The 21,601-nt window shown below is 44.2% G+C and overlaps 1 protein-coding gene across 3 annotated transcripts in view; it reads left to right on the top strand.

Annotated features, from left to right (window-relative positions):
* CADM1 (cell adhesion molecule 1) overlaps positions 1-21,601 on the top strand; it is a 293,742-nt gene that overhangs the window by 261,823 nt on the left and 10,318 nt on the right. Inside the window, exons 9-10 of one of the 3 annotated variants that reach the window (XM_081799430.1) lie at positions 8,152-8,184; positions 15,324-15,377. The exons of 1 other annotated variant lie outside the window; for it this stretch is intronic. In XM_081799430.1, the coding sequence (XP_081655556.1) occupies positions 8,152-8,184; positions 15,324-15,377 (87 nt within the window). The remainder of the gene's footprint in view (positions 1-8,151; positions 8,185-15,323; positions 15,378-21,601) is intronic. One more of the 3 variants, XM_081799431.1, reaches the window with a different exon arrangement.

Raw genomic sequence — 21,601 nt, forward strand, 5'->3', positions numbered from 1 at the left:
TTTTTTTTTTTAAAGATTTTATTTATTTATTTGACAGAGAGAGACACAGCGAGAGAGGGAACACAAGCGGGGGAGTGGGAGAGGGAGAAGCAGGCTTCCTGCAGAGCGGAAAGCCCGATGCGGGGCTCGATCCCAGGACCCCGGGATCATGACCTGAGCCGAAGGCAGACGCTTAACGACTGAGCCACCCAGGCGCCCCCAGAGACTCCATTTAAGAGGAAATTTTCAAAACAAACAATGCTGTATTTCTGTCCATATCGAAGGTGCCTTTAAATAGGGGCTTGTCTTGGCTTCTGTCTCTCTGCTCCTGGCCTCGAGGCTCCAGGCGATGTACGATGAGCTCCCAGATGCACGGTAGCCTTTCAGCACCAGCACTTGAACCCTGTCCACACACAGACATCTGTGGCCATGAACACCTGATTCTCACTGGCACACCCAAGAGTAGTTAAAGTAAAATTGCCACTAAAGCAACATTGTAGGATCCGTTGCCTTAACGGATATGATCTTCTAGGCTTGCTGTGTCTTAACAAGCAGCCTTCCATATATTTATCTTGCCTAGAAAGTACACTCGTGGATTTTAACATTTGCTTCTTACTTCAAACAGATTAAAGGTTATGGAGCTGAATGATCCTGTGTCCCGTTTTAAAGGTCCAGGCTATCCCTGAGATTTAGATTGGTTCCTAAAAAATCTTCCAGACTGAATCTTGACAAATGGATAGCTAAATTTCCACTCTTCTTCTTTCTTGCACCACATTACAGCCACCGTTAGCCTTAAAAGCTGCAACAGCTAAATCCAGTGACAGTAACATAAAGCCTGAGCTTTTTAAAAAAAAAAAAAAGGAAGAAAGAAAAAAAGAAAAAGAAGCAGCCCACAGTCTTCCATTTCTTTTCTCCCACTCAGATGCAGTAACTGAAACCCATTCCCCAGGTCAGAGTTTCATTACAAGGAAATGCACAAAAGCAATAGAAGAATATTTCTAAACTCGAAAGGTCATAGTTGATTTCTGATTTCTCTGAAAGGAAGTGCTCCAGCGTTCCCTTTTATCTTCTGTAACCAGGTAATCAAATTGTTCCCCTTGTTAGACAGGCAGACCGTCATTGAGTCCTCAGTCGCCCGACTCCCTCAAAAACAGGTTAAAGTTTCGTCCTGGAGACCCTCGAAAGGAAGAAACCGAGAGCCCAGGCTGACGTGATGTTGCCATCGAGAATCCTAGACCTGATGGGTGGGAGGAGCCGGCAGCTCTGTCTCTCATCCCACGAGCGTGGAGCAGGGCTCCTGACCTTCGTGTGAGGGCACACACACGTCTAGCGGTAGCTTGATCTAGAGGGGGAGTTTTTGAAGGCTCTGGAGTACTGAAAGGAATATTTGATGTCAACTTGCCCCGTCAACCTTGTTGCAGCTTTGCAGCCATTAGGCCGTTAATTCATTAGAATCTCTTTCTAAGTTAAAAAAGAAAAAACCAACCATTGGAGGGATGGAATTGAAATGGGAGCCATCCAGAGCCTCACTGTGATTTGCCATGAGCTTCTTGGGGGTCTCTTCCATCTCATGCACACTGGTATTCTGATCAGGTACCTCTGTTACAATTAGGGCAATTGGCAACCGCCTGCTTTTTTTTTTTTTTTTTTTAAATCACATCAAGTTGTCCATGTGGTCTCATTCACAAAGAAATATGCTGTGATATTGAAGAGCAAACCACATCACCCAAATTGTCCCTGGAGCCCTCTGAAAATATAGAGCCGGCCAAACCACCCCCTGGGCTCCGAGTCCTTCATGCAGATTCTGCTCCAAAATCAGAACCTTTGCAAAGGGAAACCTACGGGGGGGATTTCTTTTGTTTGTTTTGTGTTTGGAATTTTCTTTGAAGTTAGTTGACTTCAGGTATGAGGTATAGATAAAATTACCTGTTTCTGGGCCGGTAGCTTTAGCCCCTGCCTGACACTTGGATCCAACTTCTTCCTCTAGTCATCTTAGGAAAATAGTTGGTGTTTCCCTCCCTAGATCACATGGGTATTGTATTGTTTCTGCTCTGTTGTGTCCTGCCTTAGCTGCTTGACGAGGAGTCTACCTTAGAAAGCACCACAGCACTCAGTTATAAACACCCTCAGCAGCTTCAGTAGGAAATTCAGGCCGGGGTGGGGGTGGGGGAGGGTTCAACCTGTGGGTCACTGTGCATGTGACTGTCATAAATTAAAACATTAATATCACTTTAGAATAAGAAATGAATAGCTATAGGGCCAAATCCTGGAACACATTTAAAAATCCTTTCACGGGAATGAAATAGATCGTTTCTAAATGAGTTTTTTCTCTTTTTTAAAGTATGTATCCAATTAATTATTTTGTGTTTCTTGGAAAAGAAAGCAGCACTGTTCTCCTTGGTATCTAAGCTCTCCGAACCCAGTGTACCTTGGAGAAAGTGAGCCCCACCCCCAGGCCCACATTGTTACTTTGGCTTTCATAGTCTGAAATCCTAAGCCGTTGTGTGTGTAAAGTGTATCCAATCCCATAAACGTGAGTGCAGTCCTTCTCCTTCAGAGATCCTCACAGAGTATGCCAAGTGCGGGAAGCCCAACACCGTGGCACGTGTTTTCAGTTTCTTAAATACAGAGGAAAGAGGGACATCTGTGCTTACGGCAGCCTGTAACGGGACCACTGACATGACAGTCGAGAGCCTGGCTTTACCTAAAGCCACTCTTCAGGCATTCATTCAACAAACACCAAGCCCCCATAATACGTAAAGCATTATGTTAGGGCCTGTGGAGACAGAAAATTCCTTGAGCCCCTTAAAATGTGGTAGAGGGACTGGGTTCTCCACACTAGAGCCCAAGAGCAGGAGGTCCTCTGCAGTGAGGGCTGACCTTGTGGCCAGGGCAGGACCGGGGAGAGCATCAGAGGAGAAGTAGTTTGGTCTGCCGTCAAGGAATGCGTGGAATGTGGGTAAGAAAGGACGGCGTTTTAGAAATTAAGCATGATGGCCCAACGTTACTTCTAGCATCCTTCTTCAGTGTGTGTGTGTTTACGTTCCGGGCATGTATTAAGCCACTGTTGCTGGGACATACACAGCTTTCATTCTAGAGTGTTTACTAAATTCCCTTTTTTTCTAGAGTTGGCTTCTACTCCATTAAGACTGTGTATCACTCATCCTTTCTGAATACTTACTGATGGGCCAGTGTGCCCGGTAACAAGAATATTATTAGGGTGCTAGTAAAATACACGTGAGCCCCCTTTTCAAGTTTTTGCCCCAAAATTGCATGGCCTTTCTTTTTCATACTGTCTCCAGTGTGTACGTTTTTATTTTGCTGACGATTATAGGCCCATTACAAATAGCATCATAGCCAACCAGCTCTTGACCATACTGATTTAGGAGGGAACGGAAGCAGTGAGAATGCTACAGTGACGAAGGTCACCTGATTCTGCCTTTTAAAGAAAAGAAATGAGAGGGCGCCTGGGTGGCTCAGTTGGTTAAGCGACTGCCTTCGGCTCGGGTCATGATCCTGGAGTCCCGGGATCGAGCCCCGCATCGGGCTCCCTGCTCGGCGGGGAGTCTGCTTCTCCCTCTCCCACTCCCCGTTTGTGTTCCCTCTCTCGCTGTGTCTCTCTCTGTCAAATAAATAGATAGAATCTTTAAAAAAAAAAAAGAAAAGAAATGAGAGATGGGAACTGAGATTTTTTTGTTTCTGTTGCTTCCATCATAATTCCCATACTTTTATGTTCCTTGTTTAAAAAGAATCCAAGAGATAAAGTCTTGACATGTTTCCATACTAAAGATTCATCCACAGTGCAGAAAACTAGCATCATACAAACGGGTTTCTCGGGCTTAGAAAGTGATTGTTGGGGCTGTCTTGATGGTGGAAAGGGTAGGACTTGGAAGGACCCAGCGCTCCGGCATCTAACCGGAGATGACTAGAAGCTACCACTTCTAGAGCCCCGTCCCTCTCCCCCTTCGCCCTTGTCGTCTGCTCTCCCCTCAACTGTGCCTTCCCTGCTCTGCCCCTCCTTCCCACCCAGCCTTCACCCACCCCAAGGGAGAGGAGTGTTCCTTGTGAGGTGAAACCCCTGTATGGGTTCCTATAATTTTCAGAACATCTGGTTCGCAAATGAAAAGATCTCAGGGGCACAGGAGCTGAAGGGGAATTCAATTAAGAAAACCCATTGGCTCCTTATTGACTTTAGTTAAGAAAATAAACTCGGGGAAAGTGTATTAAAATATGTCTGGACTGCTTAGTACGCTTCCATTTAAGCTTATGACAATCAAAATGGGAGAATTTAAATTCTTTACAATTAAGCTCTGCTTTTGAGCAGATTGGGTTCTCTGGGTTATTACACTGTGCATTTTTTACTGTACACCCTACTCACACACACCCCAAAATGCAGTCTTGCAGTGAATCTGTGTGTCATAAAGTAGGAGCACCACAGCGCAATTGGAGAAGAAAAAGTATTTAAGGTTGTGAATTTAATTTTGTTCTAGGATTTTCATTTTCATTTATGGCACCTGTTGTGTTTGAGACCATGGACTAATTTATGGATTAGTTTTAAACCCCCAGTCTGTCACACTCAATGAACAATTCTAAGTTGGAGAGAATCCATATGAAAGGATTAGAATGGGCCACAGTGGAGCTTACACATGACTGTTTCAACTGAATATTGCCCAGCTGCCTCATGCAGCAATTTTTTTTTTTTTTTGGCTACTTGGTTAAACGGCTACTGTCTCTAATCTCACACATTGTCAGAGCCTTTTCATTTTGTAAATATCTTATACTGCCATGTGAAATATAGGTGATGTTTAATTTACTCAAGATAGGATGCCATAAACCGTTTGTATGGCCGGGAGACCGAGAAGTCGATATTTAGTGAGATGTGCATCTTTCAAATAGTGCAGGGCCTGCCCTTGGGTACCTTGTTTGATTATACTCGTAAAACAGCTAGAGAGTGACTGTTAAGGCCATACACACTCACTGGGTTTGCAGGAACGTGGGATTGTTTGTTTTTTGGGGTTTTTTTTGTGGTTGTTGTTGACCATATAAAGTGTACAATAAATTTGCCCATATTGTAATCAAAATTAAAATAGAGACAATAGCTCAACAAGGCCTTTTTAATTCCATAACCCTACAGCGCCTTAAGCCCAACTCCACTCTTCGTGACCTCTTTTTCTCGGAGGCCTGGCTCCGATGAGTTTCTAAAGGTAACAGCAAGATGCAGTTGAAAACTAGTCTTTGTTAGGACGATCAGGTGCTCTCATTTTTCGAGCTAATGATAACGTTTCTAACTTACATTGGAAATTTACTCTTTGCATTTTGCCCATAGACTTCGAATGTTATCAAACAATGGAGTGACCCCACAAGTTGATGCACAGGGGTGGGCTGGCACATCTCGCCGGTCTTCTGATTAAGACACCCCTAATAAATCCTGCTTCACAGAGCGGCGCTCACTTCAGAGCCAGGGGTCTGTGGTTTCTGCATGAAGTCATAATGCAATTATGAAGGAGAATTAGATTCTGTCACAGTGCTCTCCTGCGGGGAGCACAAAGTCACTTCTAAAGAATTTTTTTTTTTAATTCTTTACTTGAAATAGCCTCTGTTCAGATAGCACACCAGATGCTCTTAGAGAAATAGAATCAGCGCCTCCCCCAACACACCCTCAAACCTCCTTCGAAGTCTGTGGCCAACCTGTGTGTCTGCTGCATTTCTCTGCTCTCTGGCTGATCATGGCTTTGCCATTTCCAGCTGCAGTGACTCGTGTGGTTTGACTCAAACATGTGTTTGCTTTTAACTGTTCTAGAAGATGTTTCCACCCCCACCCCCACCCCCGGCAACCTCCCCTTTTGGGTACAATTGATGGATTTCCCAACCCCAGAATGGGGAAGCAAGCTGCACTGTGAACTTGGCTCATTCATTTTTTAGTGCCCACATAGAAGCCGATGCCTGGGGTCACTTAGTTTAGTTTCATGATAAAGCGGACAGCATGACGATGTAGGAAGACAGTAAATCGAGCAGTCATCGGCTCATGCTAAGATACGATTTTTGAGGGCTCTAACCTCTAGGCTTCACTCCACCTCCTCTCTTTCATTTTATGCTACTTATTTACCTGCTAAAATTACAGCCTATGAGAAGCGCTACTATGAAAATAACCAAAGTGTTTATTTCTTTTTTTTTTTTAATTTTGGAAAAGAGCCAGTGCCTATCCATAAAATGTACCAGCGTGCATATAAATGTTTCTGTACAAATGTGCATTTGATCTTGCCCCTTAAGTTGAAAGCACCTCAAACTAACACTTGACTTGGATGTTTCAAGTAAGGAGATGTGTCTACTGTGTCATGACAATCTGGTATAGCGATGTTTCAACTGTACAATTTTTGGTATTATTCTTTACTGCTATTTTATGCATACAGACTTGACTTGTAAGTAAGTATTGTGTTCTTATGCGGTGTGTTTTATGTTTTTCTTTCCTTCATCAATTCTTCAGAAACTCAGCTATAAGTTACGTTAAAGCTGCAGTGGCTTCTCAGACTGCTGGTTGATTCTGGCTCCTTAGAAAAGGGCTGCCATTGTTTTGATGGTTAGAGGGTCCTGAGGAAAGCGTGCCAACTGAGGGGGAACACCGGTGTGAATTCATGTGTCCTGATTCGCAGATCAGAAGCACCAGGCTCGTTTGAGCAAAAAAAAAAAAAAAAAGTTTGGCATTCCATTGCATTTAAACATTGCCTGTGTCGAGTCCGGAAGAGTCTTTTGGAGTCTCTAGAACTCATGAAAATAATTACCAGCTTAAATAGCTGTGTTAAGGCGGGGGTGGGGGGAAACAGGTGACTACTTGCACTTTTAACCAAGAACGCCACCCCAGCTAGAGATGACGAGTCCATGTCACCATCCCTTTCTGGCCAGAAGGGGATAGTGGAAGGAAACATACTGGAGAGGCATAGAGCTGAACACGAAAGCATGGCCAGATGGGTTGACTTGGGAATGAAGTTGGCCACAGGAGTGGTGTAAAAAAAAAAACGACTGGAGAAGGAATGTCATCGTGCATTTTGTTAGATATTTATCCCACTTTCCCTCTAGCCAAAAATAAAAAGAAAATTTCTTGAGCCCCTTGAGCCATTTCCTGTGAAGAAGAGCCAGGACAGAAGGCCTGGTTTGAAGCCCAGCAGGAGGGGGAAACTTGAACGGCATCGGAAATGGAAGAAGAAAGAGGCAGACCACGGTTTCTTCCGCGGCAGGTGCATCTGGCAAGGCGAGGGCGGCCATGTGGTCTCCTGCTGTGGCCGCAAAGGCGGGGCTCCCGGCAGCTCACCGTGGCCAACGTGGTGCTGCCCTGGGAGCAAAGGGATGGCTGGATACTGTCATTTGTGGAATGTCACGTGACTGGAAGTGGCGTTTGGCAAATTGCTGTGGACTCGGGTGTGCCCATGGCAGTCTTCTGCTCCTAGGTGGTAACCCAGCGCGCGCTGCGAAGCGAAGAATGGATGCCTGGTGGCCGGGAGGTGGGGGTGGGGGGAGGGGGCTGTGCATACAGAAACTTACCGGGGAACCTTTAATATGTTCATTCCCATGGCCTCCCAGTCCATGGCACTTTCCAGCTGAACACTGCCAAAATAGTAACGTGGGATGGAAAACTTGAGCTCACATGTTCGTCTACAGGCATCTGAGCGTGAGCCGTAAAAGGATCCTCAAAGTGCCACTGATCAGTGATGCCTAATTGGCAGTCGTGCAGCCCAAGTGCCCTCGTGGGCTGGCTTCCGACAGAGGCAATGTTTGAATGTATGAACCCCTTGTTTCGCCAGCCTGCCGACCGAGCTCTCCTGCCCCAGTCCTGAGCCTGGATGCGCTCAGAGCCACCGGGTCTGCACTGGTGTTTCTCCTCACTTTGCATGTTCCCCTGACTATGGACTAGCAAGGAGCTGTGTCCTGGCAAGACCCCCAGAACCACAGAATTGACTGTTTTCCTCACTGGCTCGCAGCTTGGAGCTGAAGGCATGTCTTAAAACAGTGCAACTCACTTCAAATGCTTTTTGCTTTTCATTTATTATTGCTTGTCACGCAATGTTCTTTGAAAGCTTGCTCATATATTATCTGTTCCATTTTTTTCCATTTTCCCTTTTTTTGCATGCCGTTCCTCCTGTTTCCTCCCTTCCTCCAATCCTCTGTTCCCGTCTGTAGACACGGCAGCGACGACAGAGCCAGCAGTTCACGGTTGGTATCACGTTACTGTTTATCTACTTTCTCAGCGCTGCTGAGAGGCAAGGCAAGCCTGGGAAAAAGAGAAATGCAGTCTTCAAGGGAAACCGTGTTTCGAGTAGACTGATCTCATGCATAGACTGTAATTTTGAAGGCTTGAAAGGATGTCGAGTCTTGTCATTTCTGTTGTGAGTTCGGCACCCGTGGTGGCCGTCTGGGATGAGGCCAGCGCCCGCCGGGCTGGGATGCAGGAGATCCGGCTGCACGCGGCCCTTCTGGATAGAAAGCCACCAGACACCGAAATACGAGGGACTTCAAAAATGAATATTGCCCTAAAAATCATGGCCTCTGGATTAAAGGCCCAGTTGCTTTCTTTGTTTATAGGCTAGAGTCCCAGGTACATTTGGAAGAGGGGTCATTCATGTCACTTAGTAGTTGAGTCTGTGAAGGACAGGTGAGGGCAGAAGGGTAGTTCTGTTTAAATTCATGAGGCCATCGATCTTCTCTTAATTATGTTCCCAATCATAGCTACCTCTGCAGATGCGGGCCAGTTCCATCTTAATCTCCATGTGTGCATGCAGGCTTATGCTAGCTAGCATTGGGCGGGAAGCCTCTGCAAACCAGGAGTGACACCAGATGTAAATTTTAACAGCTAAGTGGGACTCAAAAAATCATTTGTTTGCGGGTATCTCGTAGGCAAAATACTAAAAAGTTGGTTATGTTGTAACCAAGAAGTGATTAAAAAAGAAAAACAAAACGGCCATAGGAATGTCCTTTTCTCAATTTCATCTCCAACTTACAAGGTTGGAATAAGTCTATTAACTTTTCTGTGTCTCTCCAATCAGAAAATTAGAATCATGTTTCATTTATATATGACTTTATTCCCTAACTCTAACCCCAGTGATATTGTGCTTGGAGAAAGAGACGTTAGTTAAAAATCGGGCTGAATTTTAATAATTGAGTTCGAGGGAATTTTTTGGTAAAGGACCTACTGAAATCACTTCGCCCGTTGTACAGGGTTGGAATCCATCATCTAAGTGACCAGGAGTGATCAGCCAACCCTTTACTGGCCCTGCATCTTTTAGCAAAACATCTCTTCCTAGTGCAGACTGACTTTCTCAAAACAGACCTACATTTGAGGACTTGGCAGTTAGAAATCTCTAAGCGAAACCCATCCTGTGTGAGCTGTCCCTGAAGGTCAAGCCTTGATGCTTGGCACATCATCCCCCTATCTGGACTTGCCTGATGAGGAATTCTGAGAAAGCAAAGTGAACTTAGGTTTGGAGCAGTATCTCCCTCCCTACGCCCCTCCCGCCTTACCTGGCCCTTTCCTGTCACCGGCACAGAGGGAAAAGGTAAAGGGCCAGATACACTGGCAATCATGAGAAATCAATTAGGTATAAAACCCCCACTTTCTAAGGTAATGCCCCATAGTGCTTGCTACAGCTCAGATACTGCACTCCATTAAGCTTAGTTATTTGTAGGTTTCATCATTAATTGAGCGCTTCCTGACTTTTATCGATTAGTCTCAGAGCTTCAAGGCTACTTTAATGTCATTCAAGAAATTTTGTTCTATTCTTTTTAAGATGCTTTAAGTTCTGAGCCTCCTATAATTGACTCCAGGGTCAAATGTAACCGTAAGATTCCTGAATTCTGTGAGATCTTTGAAGAAATATTGATCATTTATCTCCTAAGACTCCAGAGTTCTATTTGCTAGGTCCCTTCGATAAAATCCATGTACTTACGTTACTCTAATGGATGTAGGTCTTGGAGTCGGGTGAGGTATTCCAAGTAGGAAATATGTTCCCTGACCTGAAAAATGAGACATTAACTTAGGGGCCAGTCGTGGTCTAGGACATGGTTTTTGATCAGGTCTTTCTTCCTGGAAAGAGAGAAAGGGATGGTGATCTCTCTTTTGTGGTATACAAAGAGACAATTGGAATAAGACTTTCTAGCATTCCTGTGGTCGGAAACAGAGAAGCAACCACTGCCTTATTAGTTAAGGACAGCATTCGAGCCAGGATACACCACTAGGATGTTGTTCACTGGCTGGTAGCACATGAGAAATGGCTCAGAGCCAAGAACTGTTGGGGAGGAAGAAAAAGAATGCCCCCCCTCCCCAAACACACACACTATTCCTTACCAGCAGGAGGAGAGAAGTGATAACTCAGGTTGGTCCCCCTATGTAGTACATGTATAAACACATTCTCCTAACTTGTCTGTTATCCTCATAGCATCCTACCGCTGTCTGGAACAGCATACTCTCCAGCCCACAGCAAAAAGCTTTAATTGAAAGCCAGAGTAGTATCTAGACTCTTCTTTGACGGAGGGGAAACAGTCTTCAGGTCAGTCGTCAGGGTAGAAAAGGTGATAGGATATGGTGGAAACTATAAAGCAGGGGACCCGATTTCCAGAGAGATGCAGATCTGGAGCCCACTGCCTTTGAGTGAATTATGGCTAAAACTCAGCTTCTTCAGTTTAGCAACCTTTTGACTTAGGCGCACTTGAGAATAACCTTGAGATGTTCATGAGAGGGATCTGGGCCTAGAAAAATGGCATGGTCGGAGAACTTGGCAACTCAAATGACAAGACATATTAGGTCAGCCTGTCGTGGACACTTTATTGGTCTTAAAAGTGTTCATACTGGAGTTCCTCCTGTAGTTCTCTTTTATAAAAACGAAAAAGAATAATTTATAAAAAGCTTTCCCTTTGAAGACTCATTAAAACACTTTATTCAAGCTTGTGTTGCTAGAGTATGTATGAAGTATACCAGTTATTGATGTATGTTGATCATTTGTTCTTACCAATATCTGATTGGAATAAGCATGTATTGGAAGGTTAGAAGTGCATGGGCATGATTCAAAATCAAATGGATTTTCTCCAAAAAGAAACCAAGCAACAATCAGTCACAATGTGTTTTTAAGGATCTAATTGATGGTAAATGTAAAAGGGAGTGTAAGAATGGGATTTTTAGACTAGGGTGACCGAAGGGATTTTCTTTAAATAAGGATCTTGAGCACTTGTGTTTTTGGAGCTCATCCTTAAGGCCTGGTCAGGAAGAATCCTGTGTTATGTGTGCATGTTGAGCAATGCAAAAAACACTCTGCCAAATCCTGATACCACGTGGTCTGAAATTGATGGCAGAAATGCATGAGTGACTTAAAGCACGGATGGTGTAGTTGTTACTATGATTATCGACGTGTGGGTGCGCGTGACGGTTTTTGTTTGTTCAAATGTGGGCGCTTCTCTGTGTCTTGTGCCTTGTTCTTTTTCAGCCCTGTGTGTACCCTCTCCCTTCCCCCACCCACCTCCCCTGTGTGAGGTTTTGGGGGACCGCATGCCCATGGTCTGGAATAGTGCTTGTGCTTTTGCTGCACTGCGATCAGCTGGCTTCCTCTGGGTTGGAGGTTCTCTCTCCTCTCCCCCGTGCCCCTCCCCCCTCCCCCCTCCCGTTTCATGATTTTCTAGTCTACCTATCCTTTTGCTTTCCACCTCTTGACCTATCAGAGGCTGATGATCTCATGTATCCCAGATGAGTGTTTCAATAGTTTTTAATTCAGTATGTAATTATGGTAAGACTCAAACTGGGAACCCCCCTGAAATAATTTTTCACTTTCAGTTTTGGTTGCAAAAATCTTTGGCCTGTGCCAGATACACGCTCACACCCTAGTCCGCTGCCCTTAGGTCACCACCCCCCTGAAGCTCCCTTTCCCCGACTTGTAAGATTTTACAAGTAGTGCAAGCCTGGCTAGAATCCTAAAAGCACATGAAATTCTTATCTTAACTTTCTGTTCAATTGCGGGGTACTTCTGAAGCCCATCCGAAAGACAAATAGCCAGCAGTGCGCATTATTACAAACTCTATGTCCACCATCTGTGTATGTACCTCTCTGCACATCTCTCTGTATGAGTATACCACAGTGGCTTTCAAAGGCTGTCATTCAGTCAAGGGACTCTGCAGACATTGTATGTTCTACTCAAGAACAAAGCTAAAGAGGTTTACGAATGGCTGCAGGACCTGAAGATTGTGTTTCAGCCTTGATATGCCGTTTGGAAACAATGTGCTACTGTTTAACGGCGTGAACCAAATTTCTGCTAATGGGAAGAAGGGACAAACTCTCCACAAAAGCTGACAAAGCAGGAAGAACAGGATGACTGAGCTTTTAGATTAAAACTACCGGGGGCGTCTGAACTCTTATGGCTGGTGATGGAAGTAACAGTTTCCATAATATGGCCAAGTGATCAGATGTATGCCGCTTAGGTAAGAAAGAGACCATCGCCTACTTTTTCCTACTGGGAATGGTACTGGAGCCAGGGGGCTACGTTTTTGTTTCCTTGAGGTTTTCTTTGATCGTGCTTTTATGACATTTTCTGGAAAAAAAATTAAAAAAAATGAAACCCTAATGAACCGAACCCACAAACATTGGAATTTTGCTTGACCTTTACCTTGACTTTATTTAACTATCTCTAGGATTTCTTGCTGTTTCTAATGTTTGAGGTTTTCCTTAACCTGGTTTAAGATTGCCACCACACACCACTTTTAGAAGCCAGCGATGTCTGTTGGAAAGGGGGAATAGCAACAGCAAAGACAGGAGGCCCAGGGTATGTGCAGCCCACCCTAGACCACGACAAGCAGAACACACATCTCCTCAGAAGAGACCATTATCGTGCCTGCATGAAATTACCACGCTCAGAATTACTTGCTCCAAAAAAAAAAAATCCCACATGGACCAATAGTTAAACTTTTCACTTGTTTAACAAAGTTTAAAGAAATTTATTGGACACATTTTAATTAGAAGTGACAAGAAAGGTCTTTAACAGATGATATGGAAGTTTAAAGAGAAAAACCAAGAAGGGATTTCCCACGTATTGTTAAATTGTGAAGTTTCCTTTTGGAAAACACTGTCTGCCTCATAAAATGCATCTTTGTTTCTTTGAGAAAATAAGAGGTGTATAATTTTTAACATGAAAGAGGACTACCTAAGTCAAAGCAATTCTAGGAGGTAAATTTTGCCTGTCCTCCCTTGGACACTCAGTGCCTCGGTACACTCTTCCAATTATATTTATTCAGAAATTATCCAACTATGGCCGAGCACTGTAGATTCATAAAATACAACAGTAGTGCAAAACCAAATTTAATGCCACTAATCGAAATGGCTTCCCACTTTCCGATGTAATCTGAGCGGCAGATCCAGATGATTTGGTGTATTTTAACATTTATGCCATTAAAAATGACAGTTTCATCTTTAATGAGGTGTATATCAACTGTCTGTTGCTTTTTAATGGGAAACTTTGCATATCAATGATATTTCATAAACATATTTGTCTTTATTTTTTAAAATTAGCTTTCTAATGCCATCCCCAAGGAAGCAGGCATTCAGCAGTAAAGCTGCCTACTTGAAACATCCTTGTTTAATATGGTTCAGTGGGTGCCAAGCACGTACGTAGAATGCTTTGATATTCACTGGGCCACGTAGAAGTAAGGGATTAGCCTTCTGAGAACTGCAAATTCATAATTAACTACAGAGAAGTACTTTATGTTGCCTATTTATAACAATTATTCAAATAATTGTATTCATCAGTCTTTTTACAATGGATAAAGCCAATTAGAAATAGGAACACTTTCAGCCAATCAGATTTCAGAACAAACGGATAGCATCCCTACTCAGTTGCCTCTATAATTGATTGCATTACTCACTGCTTTCCCTTTTGTTGCCTAAATCCGTAGTTGGGGCACATCCGTGCACTCAAACCCTTCCATCTCTAATTGGCACCCGCCCTTGAACACTGACGCTCAAGGTTTGCAATGGAAATTCTTCAAGAGCCGATACGATGACTTCCTTGTCACGGCACCAGCCTAGCTAGCAATATTCACTTGGCTTCTTTATAAAACAACTTACAAAACCCAAGCTTTTACTGACCATTCCTACATGATTGTTTCTGTTCCTTTGGGTTTTTGTGTTTTTTTTTTTAAATAGTGCGATCAGTTTGACATCGCTTGTTTCCAGAGCATTTGTTTCATGCTCTGGTTGGTAGTTCACTGAGCATCACTCCCACATCATTCATTCAGCAAATGCTTGCTGAGAGTATACTCTGTGCTTGGCTATAAGAGAAGGGCCGGATGAAAACTAAAGACCCGCCCCTCTCCCCGAAGTCTTGCGGTTTTATAGGCCCACAAATATTCTTCCAAAATGACAAATCCCGTTAGAGAGGCGTTAGCAAATTGTGCAAATTAGAAGACCCAGAGCCTTCAGACAGGACTTTGAGCAGAATGTCAAGGAACAACGGGTGGAGGCCTCAGATTGTCTCACATTTTGTGGTGGTTAATGATCTTCGTGAACGGAGCAGCCTGCAAGTAAAGCATGAGTAAATGGAATCCATCCCCTAGCCAAGCCTCCCATTGTCTTTCTATCTCCCTCTACCCCTCCTTTAATTCAGATGAAGCTAGCTGAGAGCTGGCCAGCGTTGGTGGTGGCTCGGTGTAGACCCTGCAAGCCCCCACCAGATTAGCTCCTGACCTAACTGCTTTCTCAGCTTTGAGGGTTTCATTTTTCAGGAATACCACTGATTCTTTTTTAAATTCTCCTTTTTAAAAAGTCATTTGGCGAATCAGATTTTCTGATGAAGACATAACCTGCAATCTGTAGTTAGCAGATGCTGTACCATTTTGAAATAAGTGATCCAAGATCGTCATAAATTGATAATGAAATGTATTTTGTCAGTATTGGCAAAGGATTTCAATTTATGGTAAAATGTGAAATAAAACTTACATACATTAGTATGTAACATCTAACTGTATTTGTATTTAAGAGCCATGTCAAAGCATCAACAGCTAACAATCAGGCTTTATTTTTTTTCTTTTTTGCATGCTGTTATGAATGAATGATTTTAAACATTCACCTTCATGTTTCGTGTGCTTTGAAAGCGGAGACTGAGGAATCTTTCTGTCTTGATTGTGTATCAATAACAAAATGAAATGATTGGAGAAATGTACTTATGGATTAATGCATTCAAGCTATCCAAAAAAGAGAGAGATAGCAAGAGATTTGGCTCATGTTTTTTTTTTTTTTTTAAGAAATTCATCCTCAGTTCTTAAGTGTTTTGTTTATGTCCCTTGAGGAACGAAAAGAAAAACGATTTGTTTTTACTTGTAAGGCCTTACTCAGTTGCCCAATTCCGCAGAAGAACTGGACAGTGAGGACCTCTCAGGTAAGGGCTAGTCATTAGGTAAGGCACTGCGGTGTCCAACCTGTGGGTGCCCTGTCCACTTCTACAAAACGGCCATTTGGTTTCCTGGGCAGTTAACTAGCAATTGTGGATTAAAGGAAAACGAATTTTTACTAACACTTTCTTCCTCCTCACCCCCTTCTTTCCCCTGTGCTCATGGCATGTATATTTCAGATTGGGACTGAGGGCATCACTGCAAGGGAGGTCAGCTCATCTTTGCATTGTACGAAGGCCACTGTTTTCAGTGGCGTAAAAATAATTTTTATGCTCTGGGTGTGTAACGGTTCAAGAGAAATGTTTCGCATTACAAAGCAGTTTAAGGATGTTGGATTATGAGAGAAGATCTTTATTTTAAAAAGGAAAAAACTACTATTGACCATCTACTTCTGTAGAATAGACTTGAAAAGCCACGTCACAGTTATCTTAGAAACACGGGGTGGGAGGGGCAGGGAGGAGGGGGGGCGATTGTTTTGTCACACACCGTGATGTAAACTAATTATCCACCTCAGACCTTTTTCACAACACACTGAGGTCTTGCAAAAGTAGGTTTCATGCTTGATTCCAGGATTTAGGTGTTACTAATCCAGAATAAGAAGCATATCCTGAAAGGGAGGGGGGGGCGGGGAGGAGATTCAGAATGGTCAGAGCTCAACAATTATATGAGCTGCCATGATGTTGTGGGACTTCGCTGCCAACCAGCTCCAGCTCCTTAAACATTTGGATCGTTAATTCCTAATAAATCAATAAGAAAGTCCCCTTCCTCATCACTGTGATAGAGGCACCAAGATGTAGGGCTGTAGATCCTTACTCCAGCCTTTGGAAGGAAGGGTTCCATATTGCCCCTTCTTGAAGAGATTTCACTTCAGCTCCCTTGAATAGTTGATTGTGAGGTGGTGGTCCTTGACTGCAGGTTTCACCCAGTGAGAAAATTAGAGCCACCTAGTCTTTCAAAGTGCAGATTTATCGCCTCCTAGGTGCTTCTGTCAAACTTAAAAAACAGGGAGGGTGGCTTTATGTTTCGATGTAGCATGTCCCGGTTTGAGCTTAGCGGTCAGATTTTTCCACCCAGTGGAAGCCCCAAGAGGCCATATTGGGTTTGTTCACTGCTGTATGCCTGTCATGTAGTAGGCGCTCGATTGATACTTGTTGGATGAATAAGTTCCAAATCCCAGTGAATTCAGATAAATAACTAGAAGATTAGAAAGACAGCCAGCCCATCAAGGGAGTGTTTCATTTTTGCCTCTTAACTGGTGGTGTATTTAGAGAAATTCCAAAAACAGTAGCCTGATTTTCTTTTAAAAGACGAGATAAGTCCTGCTCCTTGCATAGAATGTAATGCTGGTTGTAAGCAATCTGCGCTGAGTTCGTGTCCTGACCCTAAATAAAACACCTCTGACACGGCGGCCCTGGCAAGTGGAATTTCTCAAGGATCCCAAGAAAGGACTGAGTCCTCACGGGCCTGATCCCTCTTGGCGTAGTAGTCAGATGAGGATCACTGAGGTAGGCAAAGGTAATTTTTCTCCTCTTTAGGAAAGTGGGACTACGTCGGCCATCCACCCCCTTCCCCAGGCATCATCCATTAAGGAAACACTCCAGGTCTCTCAGCTCTGCACTAAGTCAGATGCAGTCTTGCTGCAGTTCTATCCATCACCCCCGAGTCAGGAGCAATAAACCAACAACTGTTCGTGCTCCTGATAATTCGGTTAAATGAATAATTACGTGGTACCCCCACCCCCACCCCCTCCAGGAACGCTGCAGCCCTGTGTTGTTCAGGAGCCGTAAGTCATGTAGAACACTGATGATCCATCAGGCCGGGCTTGGGCTGCCTTTGCATCTGGTTTGATGAACTAATCAAAAACTGATTAGCACCTTTGTTCAAAGGGGATGCTGATTAATCAATTACTATTGATTGTGAGCTTGGCTTCCCTCAGCAGCAAAGAGACATCTGAAGGGAAAAAAAAAAAACAACCAATAAAAATTGAGCAGCTGTCGTAGTGTTTAAATTTATTAAAACAAAATACATTATTTTTTATGAAGCTGTCTTGAAATGGGTCACTGAAGGGGAGCATATTGATTGAGAAAGGATGAACTTCTCAAATTTCTGTAGCCTAGAGACTGAATTCAATTATAATACAAGACAAACAGGTTAACACCCGTCTTAAACAGCCCATCAATAAATTAGAGTAGGTGTTGCGCATTTAATGCTAAACTGTGGTAATGAATAATATTACCATCCATTGCCTGTTCCATCTGGGTAGAGACTTCATCCTTTCCTTATTAGGGATAGATGCTGGATCCTGCATTTCCTTGGAAATAACGATGGTCTGTCTTCTGCCCACCTCCCCCATTCACCGCTGCTTCCTCAACTAATGACAATCTCATAAGCAACATATGGTGCTCCATCCTCACCCAGCAAAGCAAGTTGCCCAGCTGATCCTCCTCTTCAATCTGCATTAAAAAAGTATGCTTGTGTGTAGTTCAGTGATTTAATCATTGGCAGACCTGGGGAGCTTATCCAGTCCTACTTTGAACCGTTTCATTTACTTTTTGGGTGTTAACTTAATATTGACGATGGACCCAGAAGAGTTTTGAATCGTTTTATCAATTACATATGCTCTTTCCTGGTAACAGCTGGTGGTTATTGCCACCCATGTGGAATAGAATAGCTTTAAGCATATTTATCCTTCTATTTTACTTTAAAACTTTAAAAAATGTCTGCACTGCCTCCCTCCTCTCAGCAACGGAAGGGCCTTTGGGGACCGTTTAGCAGAGTGCATTGGTAAATACGCAGTGTGCCAGAGAATGGCCCTCCGGCACCATCAGAGCAATCCATCAGTCTTCTGCTTTTGAAGCGGAGGCACCAAGAAATTCCAGAGCTGTCATGCTTCCCCAAAAGACATGTTTTCAACTCTTGCCCTACAAATGAGAAAATGATCTAGAAAAATCCCACATCTCCCTCACAATCTGTAGAAAAGTATGGGTGGAGGGCAAACTCTAAATGGCTCTGATAATCCATGCCGGGCATGATGGAAGACTCTAGGTGAGCCGACTAGAGTTCCCTGAATGAAGTCTGAAGGAAACATGGGCTCACAGTACAGTCTAAATGTAGATAGTGGAAGCACACAAAGGCCTTTGGATCCAGATTATCAGTTCCGGGAGGGGCTGTATGACCATGTGGTCATTGAGAACGTCCTCAGGGTCAGCTGAACTTGCTTGAAATGTGTGTGGAGAAACTCAGTAGACAGAACGTTGCGGGGTAGAGGGGAGTCTTCCTTGCCCCCACTGAAAGCGTGGCCCGGATTCGGCAAACAGGCTATTTCACTTCTGTGGTAGACTAGCAAAAATAATAAAGAAAAACCAGCTGGGCTGTGTAGACAAATTCAAGGTATGGCTCATAAATCTCAAGTGTAGTAGTATTTAGCTTGTATTTGTACAGTTCTTTTCAGCTCAGAAAACTCTTTCACAGATGATCTCATTTGCCTTTCTTTGAGCACCACTGTTCGAGCTCCTGCATGTGCTAGGCTCTGGGCTGGGCACCAGGCATGCAGCGGTGAACAAGATCAACCAGGACCCACTGGGGTTCACGCCACAGGCCCCTGCACTCATAGCTACTTTCTAGTGGGGCAGCCAGGCTCACGACATGAGATAATGGTGGCCAGTGGCAAATGCTGTGGAAAAAAATTAAAGCGGGTAGAGTGAACCCGAGTGACTAGGGCTAGGAAGAGGCAGAGGCCAGTTGAGAACAAAAGGTCCCCATGGAAAGCCATTGGGACAGGGAGAGTGAGCCAGCCCTAAGAGGATTTTCCTGGGCAGTCTCGTTTTGCAAGTGAGGAAGCAGGGGCTCCCCAGGTTGAATGATTTCCTCAAGAGGCAGAGGCAGAATTTGAACATGCGGGTCTTCAGGGCTCTGCAGGAAATAGAGACTTTAGTTTGAGAGTAGTTCTCCTTCCACTGTGAACTCTACACTTCCTCTGCTCTGGGGTCTTCTCAGGAATCCTTTTCCTCTTGGACCCCTTTCAATTTCAGTGTGTGCATCCGGGGAATGAGGAGAGGAAAGTCAGGCTCTCTGGAGCCCATCAGGGGTAGAACCACAAGCTGACTGACCTGGAGAGATCTTTTCCGGTATCAAATCAAGCTCTTTCTCCTTCAAAGAAGACCTTCGCCTCGGATGATTTCGGTGCCATTGTCCCATTGTCCGAAATTATGGGATCAGTTTCCCGCTGAGATGGTCCTATAGGCTGTGGGAAAGTTTGGGGTCACAAAGGTTAAAACACGTAGAGTTCCTGATTTTAAAATTCTGTTGACTACAAGGCAGTAGACTGAGAAAATCATCTCGAGTCCATGGCAGCTTGGTCATAGCACTCCCAGGATAGAGTCTGAAGGTCATTGGATTGCTGATCTTCCCATAATCCAACATGCTACTGTTTCCCTCATGGGGAGGAAGGAGGCCATCAAATAGGAACGTTCCTCCAAACTAGAGAGTCGCCAGGCTACAACACAAAATGTGAATTCCAGTTCCACAGGTTGGACACTGCTTTGGGGTGACTTCACCATATTCATTAACCCATCCTCCTCACACCCCCAAATGCCTGAGGTCCCCAGAAGCATCTTTCTCCAGAGAGAGATTCTAGTCGGAAATGTATCTTTGGAAATACTTTACGACTCTGTCCTCTTTCTCAGCTGTATACTCTTTTAAGGAAAACTCTGGTTCCATCCTCCCGTGCCTTCCTGTTGCTCACAGTGGGAAAGGCACTCACACTTTGAAGTCCTTATGGAGATGAGGGGCGTGGACTCATGAGCGCACCTCCTGGCCTCTCGGGACACTAAATGTTTGGGAGGATCCCGTCCTGCTCATTAAGGCATTTCTGCTTTGGGGTAAAATAACTAAATCAAGTGACTTGAGACAGGAGAAAAATCATAAAAAATATTTGTTCTCAGTATTTAGAGGACAATAAGTACTTCCAATCCTCATACTCAGATGGTACACCTGAATCATGACCTGACCCCGGTGGCCTTCAGCCTTGACCCCACAGGGCAGCTGGGCCATCAGTCACCCTGGGTGCCATTGTACAGAAATGGAAAATGGCCTGGTGACTTCAACTCAGCAAGTGTTTAGGGGCCATCTCACCGTCTGAGAGCAGAGTGCTGGGTGTACGTATAGCCCTTACCCCCAGAGAGCTGATAAGTATTTGCCTGGAGTCCATAGTATTAAAGAACTGGGAGAAAGCCGTCCTTGGGCTTTAATATTGCAAATTTAACTGTGACAGCCACTTCCTGAGTGCCTGTGGTAATGCCACGCCCTGGCCCAGAGAGGCCCTCTCCCATTCGACATGCTGGCCTCACAGAAACGACCCTGTGATGCGTATGGTTGTGCTCCATGGCTCAGAGTGGCTGATCCACCTGCCTGCAATCACAGAGCAGAGTAACGAAGCGCCGCTTTTACCCAGATCCGACCACTCTCCAGTGGGCCGTGCGGGAGAGGAGGTCCTAACTCTTCTGCATCTCCCTTTTGGGCCTGTTTCTGGAGGATAATCTATGGGCAGTGACAGCCTACGAGAGCCCGAGGCCTGATCACTGAGTAGTGAAGACGTACAGCCCAAAAGCCTGTGTGCGGAACTTCTCATTTGAGTGAATGCACACCGAGCTCTGGGTGGCAGGAGGAGGATGCTGACTGCAGTTTTTCTTTAAGTAAGCCTAACGTAGTTCCTTTGAAATGTTCGTGTAGCTGCAGTTGCATCCCTAGAATTAAATGCAGCTGAAGGGTAGTACTAGCTGTCTGGGATGCTATCTGGGATCTTCATGATTTTCTTGCCTCCTTCCCTTCCCCTTTCTAAGAAGGCAGAACAGAAAGGTTACGTTACATAGAGGCTAGTGTGCTTCAATATACATTAACATCTTAATGGGAAAGCTGTGCATGTACTGTATACATTTACTACTCTGACAAGAGAGAATTAAATGTCAGAAGGATTTGTAGCATCTATAATTGAATTGGTGCTGAGAAAAGCAAATCTTAAGGAAGAATAACATATTAGGATTAGCAAATAATGTGGCATTTTGTCAGTGCATGTCATTCAGCGTGTTCCCCTTTGGTAATAAAGTTGTGCTCTTTAAAATGCACACTTATTTGTGTTACCATGAAGGGAGCTCCAGGAGGGGCTGGGAATGAGTAGCTACATTTCTCAGATGGCACCACGTTTTTTTGTTTG

The sequence above is a fragment of the Leptonychotes weddellii genome, chromosome 11, assembly GCF_054177405.1.
Source record: "Leptonychotes weddellii isolate Sample4059 chromosome 11, ASM5417740v2, whole genome shotgun sequence".
Lineage (NCBI taxonomy): Eukaryota > Metazoa > Chordata > Mammalia > Carnivora > Phocidae > Leptonychotes > Leptonychotes weddellii.